This window comes from Orcinus orca, chromosome 16 (assembly GCF_937001465.1).
Source record: "Orcinus orca chromosome 16, mOrcOrc1.1, whole genome shotgun sequence".
NCBI lineage: Eukaryota > Metazoa > Chordata > Mammalia > Artiodactyla > Delphinidae > Orcinus > Orcinus orca.
Genome location: NC_064574.1, coordinates 68,852,922 through 68,872,525, shown reverse-complemented (window position 1 = coordinate 68,872,525; position 19,604 = coordinate 68,852,922). Strand labels below are relative to the sequence as shown.

Genomic DNA, 19,604 nt, shown 5'->3' with positions numbered 1-19,604 from the left:
CGCTGTTCTGCGCGCTCTCGCGAGAGTCCACCGCGCCGCCCCCTCCCCCCAGCCCCTCGCCGACGAGGAAGCCTCTGCTGAGCCCCGCGGCGCGCGGGCGCGAGTGGCGCATGCGTGGCTGCTGCTCCCAGCGCCCCCCGCGCAGTCCGGGAACAGAGCAGACGAGGCTGCGAGCGAGGATCCTGCAGCCGCCACCCTACGAATCGTTGTTTGGTCCCCGCCGCTTCTCTCCCCTTAGGGACAGGACCCATTCGCGGCTTTCCTCAGCGTGTGGAGGTTTCCTGAGGACGGCCCGGGCCACCCTGGCCTAGAAGAGCCGGGCGCTGGCCTCGGATAACGTCGGCCCCCACCAGCAACCCGCAGCGGCCTGGGCGCGCTGCCGTGCCCCGAACCTCGAACCCGGGGCCGGGTGGGGCCTACGCATCCGGCCCCACCCACTCGGGGGCCTCCCCTCCCCCGGGCCCTTACCCGGGTGTCTGACACACCCCCTCCCGGCCCGGCTGTCCGCCCCCGCCCTCCTGTCCGCGGTCCCCTTGATTTTCTCCCAGTCCTCTAGCGTTGCTCTTTCCGACATTGCACTAAAAGATGCACCCTGGAAAACCACAACGCGGGGACACATCTTGTTGGGAGAAGAGGCTGAGTTCTTGGACCTTAGGGTACATGTTTACCTTTTCAAGGGCCTAGGATAGATTTGATTAATCAGCCTGGGGTACCCTGTTCCTGCTGACACTGCCGTTTTCACTTCCCTGCCTTCCCACACTTCCAAAATCATTAGCAGGGAGCTCTCGAAGGTTTGGTTTCTTCGAGTCTCCTTTGAGCTAGACGTGAGGTTGACTCCCGGGTTAGAGCATGGCTGCATCCCTGGACCCTCAGATCGACGCGCCCCTGGAGGTTGAGGGATGCCTAATAATGAAGGTGGAAAAGAAGCCCGAGTGGGCATCGCAGCCCATTCTGGAAGGATCGGACAGCTCTGAGTCCGAGACTTTTCGCAAGTGCTTCAGGCAATTCTGTTATGAGGATGTGACCGGACCCCATGAAGCTTTCAGTAAACTCTGGGAACTTTGCTGCCGGTGGCTGAAGCCAGAAATGCGTTCCAAGGAACAGATCCTGGAGCTGCTGGTGATTGAGCAGTTTCTCACCATTTTACCCGAGAAGATTCAGGCGTGGGCACAGAAGCAGTGTCCGGAAAGTGGAGAGGAGGCGGTGGCCCTGGTAATACATTTGGAGAAAGAGACTGGAAGACTAAGACAGCAGGTGAGAGAGGGTTTTCCAAATTTTTGTATTTAGCAAGAAGGGGGTGGAAAGGAAGATGGGCAAGGGATGCACTGCAGGAAATGCAAATTATGGAAGGATAAATGGTAATAATGAAAGACCTTTAAAGGGAATCTACTTAAAAGGGATCAGAATTTCATATTAAATAGAAAAAAAGCTTTGGTTGAACTGTTATCTTGCAAATGACACTAAACATTATGCATCTAAGTATTTGTTTTAAATCTTTGCATAATGTTTCCCCAAAAAATTATATGAGAGAAAACAGTACATTATGCTTCACAGGATTTTACTTTTGTAGCTTGATCCTAAAGAGGGCTATTTTGCCCTGCCCCCCACCCAGAAAGAAAAGGAAAGAAAGGACTTCATCAGTTACCCCAGGGCCTCTTGTAATCCTTTAATATTCCAATCCGTGTCTTCTGAAGTGCCCTCAATGTCATCATCCTTGTCACTCTTCTGCATTTGAATTGCTGCTCCTTATTTGTCAGTGGCTTTGCATGCTCTTCTAATTGTTTTTCAACAGCCCTTTCAGTAACCTCACGAAATCCTGCAAGATTTGCACTTTCACCTTGCACAGGATTTGTGTAAAGATCTGACTATTAGCAAGTTGCTGTGTTGGTCAGAAATAGACACTAGATGTCGAGATTAATTTTCTAAGTTTTCAGTGCACTAGTGAATTAATTAGTGTTCTGAGAACTTTCATTTCTCTGTGAACCTAATAGATATGAGGACTCAAATAATGTCTGGTCTGATAACAGGGAGGCTCTGTACTTCACTCCTAAGAGATTTTGCCCCTCTGTATACTAATAAAGAGCACTCTCCTATGCCCTTATGCCCAGACTTCTGGACAATACTATTATCCTGATGCCCTCAGAGGTCCCATAGGGAATGGAGTGAAATTTTCATTCCTTCTCACATCTTCTATCCTTCTTTGATATCTTTTTTGGGGGAATTTGGCCCTGATCTAGCCCTCTTTAACTCCCTTTTCCCACTATGGCACTGACTTTATTTCCCAGGTTAGCAGTCCTGTGTACTCAGAGAAGCAAGCCCCACTTGGAGCAGGATGGGAGGTGGCAGACTTTCAGCCACAGCAGGTGGAGACCCAACCCAGAGTGATGTCTCTGGAGGGAGCTGAAAGCCTCCACTCAGGACACCAGGAGCAGCTGAACCAGAAGAGAGAGCTTCAGCCCTTACCCAAGAATGGTAAGAAGAACTCAGAGCATGCCCAGTGCAGAGACCATGGCAGATTTGTTTTGTAGCCCTAACACTGTGACTTGTTCAGCGTAGCGTCCCCTCAATACATATTTGAAAGTAAATTGAATATTGGGGAGAAAGACTTCATTAGCTTCAAGACTTGGGAATATGTGTGACATAAGTAAAAGGGATCTTAAAGATGGAATCTGAGAAAACATAGATTGCCCAGACTGGCCTTAAGGTCTCATAGTGTTACTTAAGAACCTCCACCCTGCAATCAGCTTGTGGTTTTTAGTCCTGCTGCATGTGTAAGTGTGTGTGTTCTTGGCTGACTATATGCAACTTGGAAAAACTGGAAGAGGAAATGAGATTTTTTTTCAAAAAGTGACTGACAGTAAGGCATCACAGAAGTGGCTTATGAGAGGGATAAACAATAAGACTTCATAGAGAAGAGACAACTGGTGTTCATATCTGCCCTAGATGTTAATGAATCAAGTCAAATACAAGGAAATGAAGACCCTGCCCTTCCCAGTCCACAGTGATCTCTCCCTCCTCTGCAGCATGGTGTCAGGCTTAAAGAGAAGAGTGGAAAGATCACTGAACCTACAGTAGAAAGACATGGGTTTATATCCTTTCTCTGCCCCCTCCCTGTGTTATCTCGGGCAAGTAATATTAATTAATCTCTGTGTATTAATGCATAGAGATTAAGAAATTAGGCTTTAGAGGTAGACAGTATGCGATCAAAACCTACCTCTGCCATTCTTTATCTGTGTGGTCTTGGTCAAGTTACTAAACTTCTCAAACTTTCCATTCTGTCATCTGTAAAAGGAAAATACTAAGGTTGTTAGCATAGATTAAAGGAGGCATCGTAAAAAGGGTCAGTGCATAATAGTGCTCAGTAAATGTTAGTTTCCTTTCTCCCATAATGGCATGATTATTTTTAAACTTCAAATCTGTCTGACTTACAGAACCCCTCATCAAGAGGCAAGATTCACCACTTTGGACCCCACCTCCTTATCCCTCCTGAAATTCATATTATGATAGAATGCATTGCAAATATTAATGGTTTCTGGAGTTTTCATTGTTTGGTCATCAGCGTCAAAGTTCCGTTGTTCACATGGATTATATGCTGTCAGTTACTTTACCTGATAAATTCATGGTGTTTCTGGAGTTTGCCATCTCAGGTGATAAGGAATTCCTAAAGTTAGGTGGTTTCTTCTGTTGAGGTCCTTACTGGGGGTAAGGAGGACAGAAAATTTGAGGGACAGATATCTCAGAAAGGTGAATTCCTTCTAAAAGAAGAGATAGGATTTCAGCCATGTGTGCCTAAGGGAATAATGTATTTCTAAGGAAGTGATTCAGTTTGATTCCATAGAAAGTGGTAGATCAAGCTTTTGAGTTCTTGGTCACAGTAATATTTATTCTTAACGTTTTCCTAGATAGTGAATTCTAGAGGAGAAGTTAGACCACAGACTGCCTTATACTATATAAGCTTATATATCTTCCTTCCACCTTTCTGGGGGTATATTTCCCTGTAGTGTTCAGTACTATGTATCTGTATACGCTAACATTTTTTAGGACAGTATTCACTCATAGGGAATTAATTTGTGCTAGAGATAGCGAACTGGTAACTCACGTGCCAAATCAGATTGTTTTGTTTCACCTACAAGGAGTTTTTGGTTTGGGGGTTTTGTTTGTTTGTTTTTAGTTCTCAAGGTTTAAGACTTGAGATTGTACATAAAAGTCCCGCTTTCTGGCTTCTCTTGAAAAAGTTAGAAGCTCTGGGGCTTCCCTGGTGGTTCAGTGGTTAAGAATCTGCCTGCCAATGCAGGGCACATGGGTTCTAGCCCTGGCCCAGGAAGATCCCACATGCCGCGGAGCAACTAAGCCCGTGCGCCACAACTACTGAGCCTGCGTTCTAGAGCCCGAGAGCCACAACTACTGAGCCCACGTGCCACAACTACTGAAGTCTGCATGCCTAGAGCCCATGCTCCACAAGAGAAGCCACCACAGTGAAGAAGCCCACGCACTGCAAAGAAGAGTAGCCCCCGCTCGCTGCACCTGGCGAAAGCCCACTCACAGCAACGAAGACCCAACACAGCCAAAGATAAAATAAATAAAATTAAAAAAAAAAAAGTTAGAAGCTCTGTGCCAGGGCAGTAATCTCACAATGAAGCATCAGCTGGAGCGGAACACTGGGTGTACCCTTTCAGTGGGACATGTGCTCTCCAGTTCCCCACAGTGCTTACCTCTCCCCTTTCATGATGTCCTTTACCTGCTTACTCCCTAGAAGCATTTGTGTTTGTGAGCCCTGCTTTAGGGTACCGTGGTTTGGGGCATTGCTCTGAATTCATTGAGAAAATGACCAATTTATATTTGTCGGTTTTTTTATACATGCTCATTTCATAAAAGGAGAAGCAGCATGAATAAGATGGCAGAGCCAACAACACTAATTGTTTCTTTCTCTTCTTACAGCTCGGCCTTCTCCCTGGGTTCCTGCTCCTGCTGATGAATGGAACACCATAGATCAGGAAGTAACAGCCACACGAGTTCCTGTTGGGTCCCAGGTAAATTGTAATTGTTCTCTCTAGCCTAACTTCCTAGGATATTCAGTCACAATGATTTCCTCAAACTTTTATACTCCCTCCAAGAGACGTTTTCCCCCTTGCTCCTTTTCCAGAAGAGACTGCACCCAGCCATCTGAGTAATGGGATTCCTTGCTGGATCATCTCTCTTATGATGCTTTATAGTACCTTCTGCTTCATTTGGCACATAATATACACTTGGTTCTTTGATTTTAATTTTTATTTAGGGCCTTTCTGTGCTTCATCCATGATCATTCATCCTTCAAAAACCCATGTGGTTATCTTGGTAGTCATTACTGTTAGTGTGTTACAGGGACCACTGAAAGATGTCCACATGGCAAGAGGTTTTTCCTACAAAAAGAGTGTGCGTCAGATTCCTGCTCACAGAGACCTCTACCGGGATATTAGAAAGGAGAGTATTGGGAACATGGTCTCCCTGGGTAAGGATTCTATCCCTTTTCAAATAAAAGATTTGGGGATTTCTAATATATTCACTTCTACCAATGATAAAATAGTTATAAATGTTATCACTTTAAGGACCTCCATGGGTTGTCTAGTCATTTCTGGCCTCTAGCATACCATGTTCTCATACCTCACTCATTCCTTTCTTCCAATTTATGTTATAGATTTTTATACATCTTATAATTTAGTGATTAAAACATTGGGGAGATTTATATATGATTGTCATATTATTGAAATATAAACTTACCTACATCCACTAGACTAAAAATTCCGTAAAGTAATAAGGTCTTTTTAGGATTTGTTTTTGTTTAACCCATAGTAACCCCAACACTGTGCACAGAGCCTGACATATGGGTGGCGCCCAGCAAATATTCACTGAGTGGATGGAAATCTTATAAACAGAAGGAAAAAAGTAATTTCAATACAACAACCTTGATAGCGTGTTGTGAATTTTTTAAATAGCACAAATTTTTACAGGCACACATAACAACTGAAATGTAATTTTACAAGCAAACTTTTTTTTTTTTTTTTTTTTTTTTTTTTTTTGCAGTATGCGGGCCTCTCACTGTTGTGGCCTCTCCCGTTGCGGAGCACAGGCTCCGGACGCGCAGGCTCAGTGGCCATGGCTCACGGGCCCAGCCGCTCCACGGCATGTGGGATCTTCCCGGACCGGGGCACGAACCCGTGTCCCCTGCATCAGCAGGCGGACTCTCAACCCCTGCGCCACCAGGGAAGCCCCCAAGCAAACTTTTGAAGAGCTATATCATCTGCTTTAACAATAGGGCTAAATATCGTTCATTCATATGTAAGCTACAAGTCAGAGATTACTTATGAATAAAATTATAGGCCTAAAATGTGCACCAATACACACTATAGATACTATAAACCTTTGTTGTCTAATAGAGTAGCCACTAGCTACACGTGGCTATTTAAATTTAAATTTATAAAATTAATTAAAATTAAATAAAGTTTAAAATTCAGTTCCTCAGTGACAGTAGCTACATTTAAGGTATTCATGAGGCTTCCCTGGTGGCGCAATAGTTGAGAGTCCGCCTGCCAATGCAGGGGACACGGGTTCATGCCCCGGTCCAGGAAGATCCCACATGCTGCGGAGCGGCTGGGCCCGTGAGCCATGGCCACTGAGCCTCCGGAGCCTGTGCTCCGCAACGGGAGAGGTCACAACAGTGAGACGCCCACGTACAGCAAAAAAAAAAAAAAAAAAAAAGGTATTCAATAGCTGTATTGGACAGCACAGTTACAGAACATCATCATCAAAGAAAGTTCTGTTGGACAACAATACATATAGACCCTGAAGTACAGAGTTTACAAAATAGGCCATGTCAAACTGAATGAATAAAGATAAACTGACAATTGTTTATAATCAGAAAGTAATTAAAGCAGTTTAAAAAAATGATCAACTTAAGATGACACACCAGTAACAAAGCACTCTTCCCAAAACAGCAGGACCCTTGATTTTATTTTATTTTTATTATTTTTTTTTTTTTTTAATTTTTTGGTCACACCCACAGCATGTGGGATCTTAGTTCCCCGAACAGGGATCAAACTTGCTCCCCCTGCAGTGGAAATGCAGAGTCTTAACCACTGAACTGCCAGGGAGGTCCCAGGACCCTTGATTTTAACTTTTACTTAGGGTCTCTGCACTTCATCACTGATCATTCATCCTTCAAAGACCTGTGTGGTTATCTCGGTAGTCATTGCTGTTAGTGTTGTTACAGGAGCCAGTGAAAGATGGCCACATGGCAAGTTGCCTACACAATAGCTGTTTCCTAGTGTTGCCTCGGATCACACAGCATCCAGACCTAGTAAAATGATGAATTACAGGTCTTAGTAAAATCTGCCATGAGTGGGTTAGAGACCATACTATGGACATTCAGATTTAGCCCAGTGCCTCCATGTATAATAATTATGTATGGAAAGGCCCAGGCCCACAGACACCTGGCTCGGTCTTTTATCATAGATTGTAAACTAAAGGCTTATGAGTCTAGCCTACAAACATATTTGGGCCTTGCACAGAGTTTTAATATAAAATTAGTTTATAAATCTGGATTTCCAGTATCTCTTAAAAAAATCAAACGTCAGGCACAACGGGCCCACCTTCTCTCACAGCAGCCATTGACCACAGCTGAGTGGCGGAGCTCGTGCTAAAATGCCAGGGCTCTCACTCCAGCCACCTCACTCCTTTACTTTGCCTGCCTGGTCCTGGTAGATGTTTGAACTTTCATTGTCCCTACACTTACTTCTCTCATGTGAAACTGAAGAGCAAATCTCCATCCCCAGGGTTCTTTCAGCAAGGATTTGATTTGATGCTGCCTCCCTAGGAGAATTCTGTGAAACTCCTATGTGTGTTTTCTATAGAAGGAAACTAAATGTTATTACATACTTATTAGGCATTGGACACTTTACAGATGATCCTTTATTTAATATTCCCAGCACCTTGTTGAATAGATTATATTATTTCCTAGGAAACTGAGGCTCAGAGAGATTAAGAAACGTCCCCTGGTCAGAAAGTAAAGTAAGTGGTGGAGCTCAGATTCCAATTTAAGACATGTTAATCTCCACCATATTGTAAAGTAAAAAATTAAGTTACTTTCCTATTCTTACGTCTCTTTCCCATTAACTTCGCCAGAACGTCTCCAAAAGTTCTTGACTTCTCATCTCCCATAGCCCTAGTGTGTGTATGTGTGTGTTGAGTGGGAGAGTGAGGGGATGTGGGGAGCAGGTGTAAGCACACTTTATAAGTAACGAATACTGGTTCATAGGAGCACGCTCTGAACCTAACACAATGTTAGATACTGAGAGGGAATTGAAGGTAATGTAATACGTGTTTCTTACCCTTAAAAGAAGGAAGTGGTACATATATGAGAAGTGAAACGGTAGTCTTAAGTTAGTAGATGATTGTGCCAAATAACTCGTGTAAGAAACTAGTGTGCATGATCGTGATTGAGGAAGACTTTAGAGAAGGAACTGTACAAGACCTTTAAAGGATAGGTGTGAACAAGTGTTCCAGGAGAGCATACTACAGCAGGAGATTGGGGCATGCAGTGATGATCTCTCTAGCATGAAATATGTTTCTCTTACTCTAGGAAACACAGTGTCTACACCTAACAAGATGGCACAGTTGGCACAAAGAAAGGAGCCATGGACAATAGGTCTACAATCCCCTAATAAGAGGAATGTCCTACAAAGCAACTATATCAAGGAAAAATCAGTTCATGCTATTCAGACCCCTGCAAGGAATGCAGGGAAAACACGGAGAGAGCAGCAGCAGTGGGGTTTGGAAGATGAAAAAATAGCAGGCGTGCATTGGAGTTACGAGGAAACTAAGACTTTTCTTACAATTCTCAAAGAGTCTCGCTTTTATGAAACACTTCAGGCCTGTCCCCGAAACAGCCAAGTATATGGTGCTGTAGCTGAATGGTTGCGAGAATGTGGCTTCCTCCGAACACCAGAGCAGTGTCGGACCAAGTTCAAAAGTCTACAGAAGAGTTATCGAAAAGTGAGAAATGGCCATGTGCTAGAACCCTGTGCCTTCTTTGAGGACATGGATGTTTTGTTGAACCCTGCAGCTCATACTTCATCCACGGATAAGCCAAAGGAGATTCTGTCTCTCCCCAGACTAAAGAGAATTGGTATCAATGCTAAAGAACAGATCAATTTGGTGGAGGAGGAAGAAGCCGCAGAAGAATCTGATGGTGATGAAATGGGTGTTGAGTTTATCCAGAAGTCTGAGCTTCGTGGTGCTCCTGTCTTATTTCAAAACCTGAGTGGTAAGAATGGTGCTTTTTTTTTCTTTCTGGTTTGAAAATGGATGATGTGGTCTTGTGGAAAAAGGAGTAGACCAGAAGTGACCAAACCCAGGGAATTCTGTCACGCACACCTTGCCACTCATCACTGTAATTGGCCATGAAACTGAAAGTACTCCCAGGTGTTTTGTTACCCCCAGTGCAGTCTGAGTAACAGCCATGAAGGGTTCTTTTTTGGGTTAGAGCACAGCATGCATTTTGAGTATTTGGGGTCTGTGGAAGGAAGACAAATGGAGTCCAGGGTTCTAAGGATCTAACATTATCTGAGAATTGTTACAATGCAGTCAATTGTATTAGATTGTAACAGTCAAGGATACATTATTATACTATCAAGGATAGTCCATAAAGGAATATGTAACTAACAACAACAACAAAAAAAGAATTAAAAAAAAAAGAAATTCAAAGAGAAGACAAGAAAGGAAAAGAAGAATCACAAAGTAGATGCATTAAATGGAAAAAAATCAGTAAGATGATAGATGTAAATCCAAATATATCATTAATTACAAATTTAAAAGTCTAAGATTATCAGATATATTTTTAAAAACTATATTGCTTACAAGAGATACATCTTTTTCTTTTCTTTTTTTTTTTTTTTTTTTGGAGCAGAGAAGGGCTTATTGCAGGGCCAAAGCAAGGAGAATGGGTGGCTTATGCTCAGAAACCCAGAACCACAAGAGATACGTCTTAAACAATATTCAGAGATATTAAATTAAAAGGATAAAAAAAAAGATACTATGCAAAAGAAAGATGGTGTTGAAATTTGGGGCCTGGGACATGCAGAACTAAACCACCAGTTAGTAGCTATGTGACAGCTGACATATCATATAACTACTTTGAGCTTCAGTTTTCTGTCTAAAATATAGCTAAGAATATGAGGGTAGTTGTTAGCGTTAAATGAGATAATATAGATGAAGGCATTCTGCAGATGCTAAAATGCAGTAGAACACTGCCTGGTGTCACAGTTATTAGTAATGTTTCTGTAATCCACTTTATGAAAAGATGATAATTTCTTAGGTAGAATGGAAAAATAAACCAGGCTGGGAGATCTGAGACTGTACTCATGACTGTACCTATTCAAAACAAACAGATCTCAGGAAAAAGATGGGAAAATGCATTATACAGGTATTCATCATTCTGGAACTCCATAGACATGAGGGTAGGTGGTTTCAAATATGGAATCCAATGATATGACTGAAAGAGCCCACCCAGTAAGATGGAGGACAGAAAAGACTTTCCTACTACAGATTATAAAACACCCAAAAAGCATGTTTAACAAACTGTCTTCAGACATATCCTGAAAAGCTTAATTCTGCTATAAAAGCAGGACATCTGCCTGTCTTACAGATGGTTTCATCTCTCAAAGTAGTGGACTCAGTAACATCAAAAACTACTCTGGACATAGTTCTGCTGTTCAAAGAAGACGGGCTAAAGAAATGATAGGGAATTTGGGGGAAAAGTTCCTTCTGGGTGTCCTAGCCCATTATTCCTAACAATTTTTAAAAAACAGACAGCTAAATCCTTAAGAACTATAGCAATGACAGATTTGGGGGGCTACATTTTTATTCTACCAAGTAAACTTTGAGATCAGTTCATCAATTTTAATTTTAAAATCCTATTGGGATTTTGACTTTATAGATTCATTTGACAGTTGATATCTGTACAACTTGAATCTTCCTATCTAGAAACATAGTGTCTCTCCATTCTTTCTAGTTCTTTTATGTCTTTCAATATAATATTATAGTTATTTTATATAGGCCTTCTCATTTCTTGCAAAGCTTATTCCCAGGCATATAATAGTTCCAGGGAATGGGATTTGTTTTCTTGTACTTCTTATATTTTGTAATGTATAGAGGCTTCAGACACCTTGTATCTTTGAACTTTATCCTTGAATGGCAGGTGTGCACTGGGGCTACGAGGAAACCAAGACTTTCCTTGACATCCTCCGTGAGACTCGGTTTTATGAAGCACTGCAAGCCTGTCATCGGAAGAGCAAGTTGTACGGGGCCGTGGCTGAACAGCTGCAAGAGTGTGGCTTCCTCCGGACACCGGAACAGTGCCGGACCAAGTTCAAAAGCCTTCAGAAGAGTTACCGCAAAGTGAAAAATGGTCACGTGCTAGAGTCCTGTGCATTCTACAAGGAGATGGATGCCCTGATTAACTCTCGGGCATCTGCCCCTCCCACTAGCACCCCAGAGGAAGCCCCGTCACCCTCAATTCAAGAAAGAGAGGACATTGAGATTGAACCCCAGGAACCTACGGGCTGGGAACCTGAGGAGGACTCACAGGAGGCAATAGTTGAAGATTCCAGCAGTGAGAGACTGAGTGAGGAGGAAATTGTGCCAGAGCCAGAATTCCAGGGACCTGCAGGTTTACTGCAAAGCCCGAGTGGTAAGGATCATGAGGGGCTGTGGTCTAAAGAAGAAGGAAGTGGGATCTACTGACAGATCAGAAGAGCTGGCACATTGCTCATGAAGGTCTATTCATTAAGCAGATATTCGTGTGTCCTGTGCCATTTGAGGAAAAGGGGGAGGTATCGATGAATAAAACAGAGTCCCTGTTCTTATGGTGCTTCTGTTCAAGGGAGGAACTTGGATTCTCGTGATTTGGTTTTTGGGATCTCAGCCTCGGTTTTGGTGTGTATGGGGCAGATAATGTTTAATATCTCCTAGAAATATTGTGGGGAAGAAGAATTTGGAATTAAACGTGAGAAAAACTCAGATCAAGGAGGTGTGTCAGTAAGCTCAAAACAGAAATGTCTCAGTTATGTGTGATGTGCATGAGAAAAAGGATAGGCAGAGAGAAAAAGACTTCATTCTGGTACTGAGCTCCACCTGCGGGTTTCCCGCTGACCACTGGATGCCCCCACAGGCGTCTCACCAGCAGTCCAGGCTTAAATTTTTCAAAATTAAAATCAGCATCTTCCTTCCCACACTATGGCTCTTCCCTGTGTCCTCCCACAGGTCATCCAGACTTAAAAGATAGAGATTTTTTTGATGCCTTCTCTCTCATTGTTTACATCCAGGCAGATGATATGTTTTTTCAGCTGTTGTAGAACTCCCATCTGCCCCCCTCTTTAGTTACCATAACCATTACCCTAGTTTAGCGTTTCTCTGTCTCTTGCCTAAACTATTGTAAAAGGCTCCAAACCAGTTTTCTCCATTAGACTTGTATTAAGATTCCACAACCATCCTTAATCTGAGTTTGTCTTTCTAACCTTACCTGTTATTATTTTCCTTCCTGTACTCTATGCTTATTCAAAACAAACATTAGAAAAGGAAGTTCACACATATGCTCTCTGGTAGTATTTATACAGGAATTTGTTTTTGTATGGGAATGAAAGCTGAAATTATTAACTCTGTAACTGGAACTGTTAAAGTTGATAACTTTGGAAACAAAGTCCTTCTCTTGTGAATCTTGTTTTTTAAGGTGAGCTCCAGATCTGTCATCAAATTATCAGGCTCTGTCTGAGGCAACTACTAGGCTATAACTTCCTCCAAATCCCAGAACAATGTTGGACCCAATCAGAGTACTTCAGAAGATGACATTGTTAGGGCTTTTGACCTAAGTCAGTGGATTCACTGATGGCTGCCCTCCTCTTCCAGCCCAGGACACAGCCACCCCACTTAGGACTGAGGGATGTTGGCAGTTTCAGCTCAATATGTGGAAGGAAAGTAACGTTGAAATTAGCAAGTAGAAAAAACACAGTACAGCAAAATGCATAAGAAGGGTTTGAGAATCAAGCAAACCTGGATTGGGCCTAACTTACACAGTTTGTGAATTATTTATGGATCAAATAATACGATGTCTGAATTTACTTCAAAATAATCCGGGTAGAGGGAGCAGAGAATGTGTGGGAATAGAGATGAAACAAGATTGGCCAGGAGTATATCATTGGGTAAGTGGTTCATGGAAGTTCAGTTTATGTACTGTTCTCTACTTTTCTGTGTTTAAATTTTCCGTAATAAAAAGTTAATACAAAAACCACACAGTTAATAAGTGACCAGGATGGAATCATAACCAGAGCTGTCTGATTCCAAAGCCTGTGTCTTCACCACATCATGCTCTCTGTTCAGAAAACTTCTCGGCAAAGCTGGATCCAAGATGTACTGTGGGATGCAGATGAAAGTGAGGAGAAGATAATTCTGGTTGTCGAGCAGTGAGAATTAAGATTTGAGTTAGTGTGGTCTGTGTGTGAGACTGCCAGAAAAACAAAGTGACAGCAACATTTGAGAAGAAAGAAATACCCTTGGATAGAGTATGACTAGAGGTTGATGAGCTTAGAAGTCCATTGAGGAATTTGGACTTGATCATTAGAATCTAAACACTAATGAAGTGTAGTGTACTTTCATTATAGATGAGAAATTTTGAAAGCAGGATGAATTGTAGTGGAATTTCAGGGAGATAAACTAAGTTGCTCCCACGTTAATCAGGATACAGATTGGGGATAATGGCTTGGATTATAATTAAATTCTGAAAACATTTCCAGAGGCCTACTTTGTGCTGGGTATTATTGGCTATTCGTGGAACTGAAAGAAAATAAGGCCCAGTGAATCAGAAAGAGTCCCCACGCCTGAGGCCAGTGAAGCACACAGGGATCCTAACAGACAAGGCCTGTAGGCCATGTTGTTTATGTTGATACATGACTGGTCTGAAATGTTTGTCTTTTTTTTCAGATTTTGAAATTGGAAGTAGTATCAAGGAGGATGCAACACAGGTAATATATAAGGACATGGAGCAGCATAGGGCACTAATAGAAAAGTCTAAAAGGGTTGTTTCTCAGAATGCTGACCCAGGTAAATATTGTAAAAGGGAATGCATCTCAGGAAGACAATGGGACAACCTTCAAGGAGTCAGACAGGGAAAACTGATGTCTCAGCCTAGAGATTTAGGGAAAGCTGTCGTGCATCAGAGGCCTTTCATGGGGAAAAGGCCCTACCGACTCCTCAAATATGGAGAAAGCTTTGGAAGGAGTGCTCGCCTCATGTGCCGGATGACCCACCAGAAGGAAAATCCTTATAAGTGTAGTGTCTGTGGGAAGTGCTTTGGTAGAAGCAGGAGTCTAATTAGACACCAAAGAATCCACACAGGAGAAAAACCTTTTAAATGTCTTGACTGCGGGAAAAGCTTTAACGACTCCTCAAACTTCGGTGCCCACCAGAGAATCCACACAGGAGAGAAGCCCTACAGATGTGAAGAGTGTGGAAAATGCTTCAGTCAGAGCTCGAGTCTCATAATACATCAGAGAACCCACACTGGAGAGAAGCCCTACCAGTGTGGAGAGTGCGGGAAAAGCTTTACCAACAGTTCTCATTTCAGTGCCCACAGGAGAGTCCACACTGGTGAGAATCCCTACAAATGTGTGGATTGTGAGAAGAGTTTCAATAACTGTACGAGATTTCGAGAACATCGGCGAGTACACACTGGAGAGAAGCCCTACGGGTGCGTGCAGTGTGGCAAACGTTTCAGTAAGAGTTCTGTTCTCACTAAACATCGGGAGGTTCATGTGAGAGAAAAGCTTCTGCCATACCCTCCAGCGCTCTATGCCCCAGAGAACCCACACAAGGGAAAGACTGATGAATTCAGGCAAACTGTTTGATGACGATCTCTTCTCTTCCTAAATGACCCCTTAGCCATTTTACCCTAATCTCACTCTTGGAAGCAATCTTTTCTTAGCTATAAAGTGTAATTCCCAAGATAAGGTTGAGAATATAAATAAAGACTTGGATCCTGTCCTCACCTCTGCCTCTAACTTGATCAGTCTGTTCCTCTCCTTCTGTGTGTCTCAACTTTTCCTTTAATAAAGTGAAGAAGATACAGTGTCTGAGTGCAGAATGGAATTCTCTTCAGTATGTCGAGGCCACTGCCATGGGATCGCTAAACCCAGCAACATCCAAGATCCTTCATTGTATGGGAGAGTTGTTATCAAGGAGATAAAAAATGCTCAAAGTTTTTTTCATTCTCTACCACATGCGATCCCGGATGCAACTTGATCACAGAGTTTCCTGTTTGGGTAGAACTTTCAGGAGCCTGATGAGAACCACATCAGATCCATCTTGGTTTTGAAGATATTCACAAAAGGAGATTGAAGACTTTATAGTTTCCATCAGAAGTCTGTTGCAGTGTACCTTTTTTGTGTCAAGAAGTTGATCTAAATAGCTAAGGTAGAATCCCTGTATTGTCACTGAAATAATGCCTTGCCCTCCATAGAGATGAGAAGCAACTGATCACCCATCGTCCTTTGTAGACTAACCGTTTCTGTACCTGAAGACTGAGAGCCTCTCGGCTGCTGTTTCTCCAGCCTATAAGTAATCCAGTTCCTGTTACTGTTTCTCCGAAGTCCTACACTTACCTCTTAATTGTTCTGGGTGCCCTTGTCTGGCTCTTCTGCACTACCATGCCCTCCTCAGACTGAATAGCGTGCATGCTCATGGTGTGTCTCATTAAAGTAGAATTTCAGACACATTCTAGTTCTGAATGTGTGACTTCTCTGGTTTTTATCTAGAACATGACTGATAATGTTGGCATATTTTATGCTTCCCAACCCCACACTTCAGTATAATATTGTATAATTTTAGATAGTTTTCTAAAACTCTAAGGAGATAGGGAAGGAAGTGAGGTAGAGACCTGAAACATTCAATATTTATAAGATCAGTTGGACTTCTTAGACCTGCTTTAGATCAGATAGCCACCTTGGTCCAGACCAGCACTCCAGAGCTGCTTGTTAAGTTTACCGTTCTCTTTTCTGAGGCTTCTAGTCCCTCTTCATGTGGTCATAAACCTCTCTGTAGAACCCTGAGTAATTTATACAGCTCTATACCTCAATGAGTGAAGGTGGAAATATTTACTGAAACTTCCAGGCCAGAACTTTTCGTTTTCCACATTTACCAGTTGGTCTGAAAGATGTCTTTGACAACCCCCAGCACTGCCCCGATAAATACTGAAGGAAGGGTTCAGATGGGGAGACAGTTCACTTATGGACGTCGCAAACCAGGGATTTGGTCATCCAAAGCTGTTAAACTCCAGGATGAGGCCAGTGGCATTTATACCCTTAAGATGAAGGTAACCTCGGGGGGCTTTGCTTTGGGGAGGGAGAAGTCATAAGTTTAGTGGAAAGATAACCAAAGTCAGGGCTGTAGATCATTTTTTTGATCTTCTCTCTCCTTTGTCAGATGCTCTCTTATTTGAAGACATCTGAGTATGTCTGAATGTTTTGAAACTTGTTCAACAAAGTACCAAGGAGGGTAGGCAGTGTAGAAAGAAATCCAACTTACGGTGCCAGAATCGGGTGTGGCCTGTTGGAAGGCAGGTGACTCAGGTAAACATTGATAAATGTTTCGTACACTTGTTAGGAATGTTAGGATGTTGTTCAGTAGGTTGATTTCCTCTGTGTTGTCTGAATTATAGACTTCTAACGGTAAGTGCAGTTTCATGTTGGTAGTGTGCCTAGCACAGTGAGGTGTGTGTGGTGCCAGTGGGCGTGTGCTTGTATTGTGTCGATGTTCTGGAATTCTAACTCTAAAGACGACGCACATTAATAGAAATCACCTCTTAGTAATAGGTACGCAGGATTGATCATTATATCGAAGCATGATTCAGGAAAGTAGATGATTTACTCATAAATATTTATTAAGCACTGTTGTGTGTAAGGCTGTGTTCTAGGCACAGTGAGGGATATGAAAATGAAAAAAGGCATGGTGTCTGTGCTCAAGGAACTTGCAATATGATGGAAGAAGTATTGCAGCAAAACGTAATGTCAATTATGTTCATGTCAATTATGGAACATAATTAGTTTATTAATGAAAAAATCACCTTCACTTGCAAAAAGAGTTTTTTTAATTGCCTAAAATCATATTCTCTACCTCTGTCGCTTCAATTTCCCCAGTGGCAGGAAAGGCTCAAGAACCACTCCTTCTCCAGTGGAATAAACTCATTCTGTCTGTCATATGTCTGGGATCAAGCTAAGGTGAAATTTGGGTTCCCTTACCTTTTCCCAGTTGTAAGTGGACTATTTGAACTTGTATTAAATTAACTTACTGGACTTTGCTTCTGAAGAAATAGGAAGTCCTACCCACCATCTTAGACCAAGGCAGTTTGTATTTTATCCTTTTTAAGGTGGAGCATGAAAGTCAAAATGAACAGTCATACTCTGATTACTGTGTCTCATTTCACATAAATTGCCTTTATGAAGACCCGTAGGAGAAGGTTTCTTCCTAGGTCTCAGTACCAGAGAAAGCTCTGAATTCTAAAGCAAAAAATAAAAATTTTACCTTACAAACACTGATTTTTTTTTTTTTACAACTTACTACTTTTCTTCTGGCTGCTGGAACAAAGAAACTTACAAAAACAGAGCTTACAACTCACCTCAACCAACTACTTAAATCTATATTTATCTAATACTGTAGATTAGATAAATATAGATTTGGAACTTTGGAACCTGGTTGTATCCCTGCATAGGCTTATTTTGTTACTTCCACAAATGCTGTGATTCTTACTGGCATTTTTATTATACACATACAACCTACTTTATTCATCTGGAAGGAAACCTTAGTTTTCTTAAAGAGGAAAACGTCACAATATGCTTAAACAGTTCAGGGCAGCCTGCACGTAGAATGAGCGTTAGACCAGAAGCCAAAAGATAAGTTTCATTCTTGTCGCTACCACTTTCTGAGTGTTGCTGGACAAATCAGCCTCTCTCTGGGCCTGATATCCTTATCTGAAGAGAAGTTGAGCATGATTGCCAAGACCACTCTGGCTCTGATGTTTTGTGAGGCTATGGGGCATCATGTAGAGAGGAAAAGATTATAAGACCAGGCCACTGCCCTGGCTTGCCGCCACAGGCAGCATTTTGGGCTGCACTGAATCCACCCCATACTTTAGCAAGAGGATGCTGTGAGCAGTCCGGGAGCTTGCTCAGTGAGGAGAAAGGACAAATCACTCATGTTCAACCGCAGGCAGCCCCTGAGTCACCTCGATAGGCAGTGGCAGGTAGTTGCAGTGGAGAAAGCCTATTTTGGGAGCTCTGGTGCCCAGTGACAGACACAATTCAACTCTGAGGGAGCTGGGGAAGCCCCAAATGCAAGGCGCGTCTGAGTGACTTGTGTAGTGATAAGCCTTTACCTCTGAATGCATTCCAAGTATAAATGTATGTCTACTCATTGTTTTGTATTAATGTTCACTTAGATGTCTTCTTGAAAACTTGTATGTGAAATAAATGTCTAAAATAAATGACTCCCGTTGGTTTTTGCCATAATTTGAAGGCTGTCTTCTATCAAGGAAAAGGAGAACTTATCCAAGGGCTAATAAAAGCTGATCCTCGCAGCTCAAGAGAATTTCAGTTTCTTTCCAGCCCCGTTCTCCCCGCAGCTAGCAGGGATCTCTTGGGAGTCCACAGCTATTCCTGTGCTGCAGTCCTCTGATAGCTGTCACTGCCATTGTCCCAGAAAACGTTTGGCTCTAATTCTAGAGTGGAATTAGTCTTGGAGGCACACACTGCGTGTGTTCTTGGAGGGGCACTCAACCACAGCCTCTGCTGCTGGAACAAGTCTTGACATGATTTCCCCAGATACGGTGGTGCCTTTGGTTTACTATTTGATTTAAAGAGTCCCAGTGGCTTCCACTTAGCCCTTCTTCCCATAACAACTCCAACGCTATGGGTCATAAAGTCAGTGTAGAGATTTTGTCACTTGCCGAGGATGTATTTCCAACTATACTCTTAGAAACTGTCAGAAGAATCATAGGATGGATCTAGAGCCAGTTCACCTAGACATGAGGTAGATTCCAGACAAAGTGTATCTCTCACCTGGACTTTATAAGCAGCCAACTGCAATAGCACCCAAGGTTCTCAAGAATTATAACTGCTCAGGGTCAGTATCTGAGAGTCCCTCTACATCTTCTATATTTTCCTTGAGTAAATGGCCACAACGTTTTTAGAGGAAACAGAGACAAAGGCTCAGAATAGGGACTTCCCTGATGGTCCAGTGGTTAAGAATCTGTCTTGCAATGCAGGGGATGCCGGTTTGATCCCTAGTCAGAGAACCAAGATCCCACATGCCACAGGGCTACTGAGCCCACGTGCCACAACTAGAGAGAAGCCCGCGCACTGCAATGAAAGATCTTGTGTGCCACAACTAAGACTGAATGCAGCCAAAAACTAAATATTAAAAAGAAAAAAATGGCTCAATATTCATGTGCATTGTTACATCATAATCGTTCCACAAGATTACCTGATCTTCCATTCCTTTATAGAGATTTAAGTCTGTGAACTGACCCA

At 42.6% G+C, this 19,604-nt stretch overlaps 1 protein-coding gene across 2 annotated transcripts; it reads left to right on the top strand.

Annotated features, from left to right (window-relative positions):
• Positions 1-79: 79 nt before the first annotated feature.
• Positions 80-18,581, top strand: ZKSCAN2 (zinc finger with KRAB and SCAN domains 2). 2 transcript variants are annotated; one of them, XM_004268596.3, is made up of 7 exons: positions 80-1,254; positions 2,286-2,472; positions 4,939-5,030; positions 5,362-5,488; positions 8,615-9,298; positions 11,231-11,722; positions 14,008-18,581. In XM_004268596.3, exons 1-7 carry the CDS (start codon positions 850-852, stop codon positions 14,928-14,930), a joined length of 2,910 nt encoding a protein of 969 aa, XP_004268644.1. In that variant the 5' UTR covers positions 80-849; the 3' UTR covers positions 14,931-18,581. The 2 variants fall into 2 exon arrangements, with proteins under 2 accessions (XP_004268644.1, XP_049554984.1); XM_049699027.1 differs by lacking the exon at positions 11,231-11,722.
• The last annotated feature ends 1,023 nt before the right edge of the window (positions 18,582-19,604 follow it).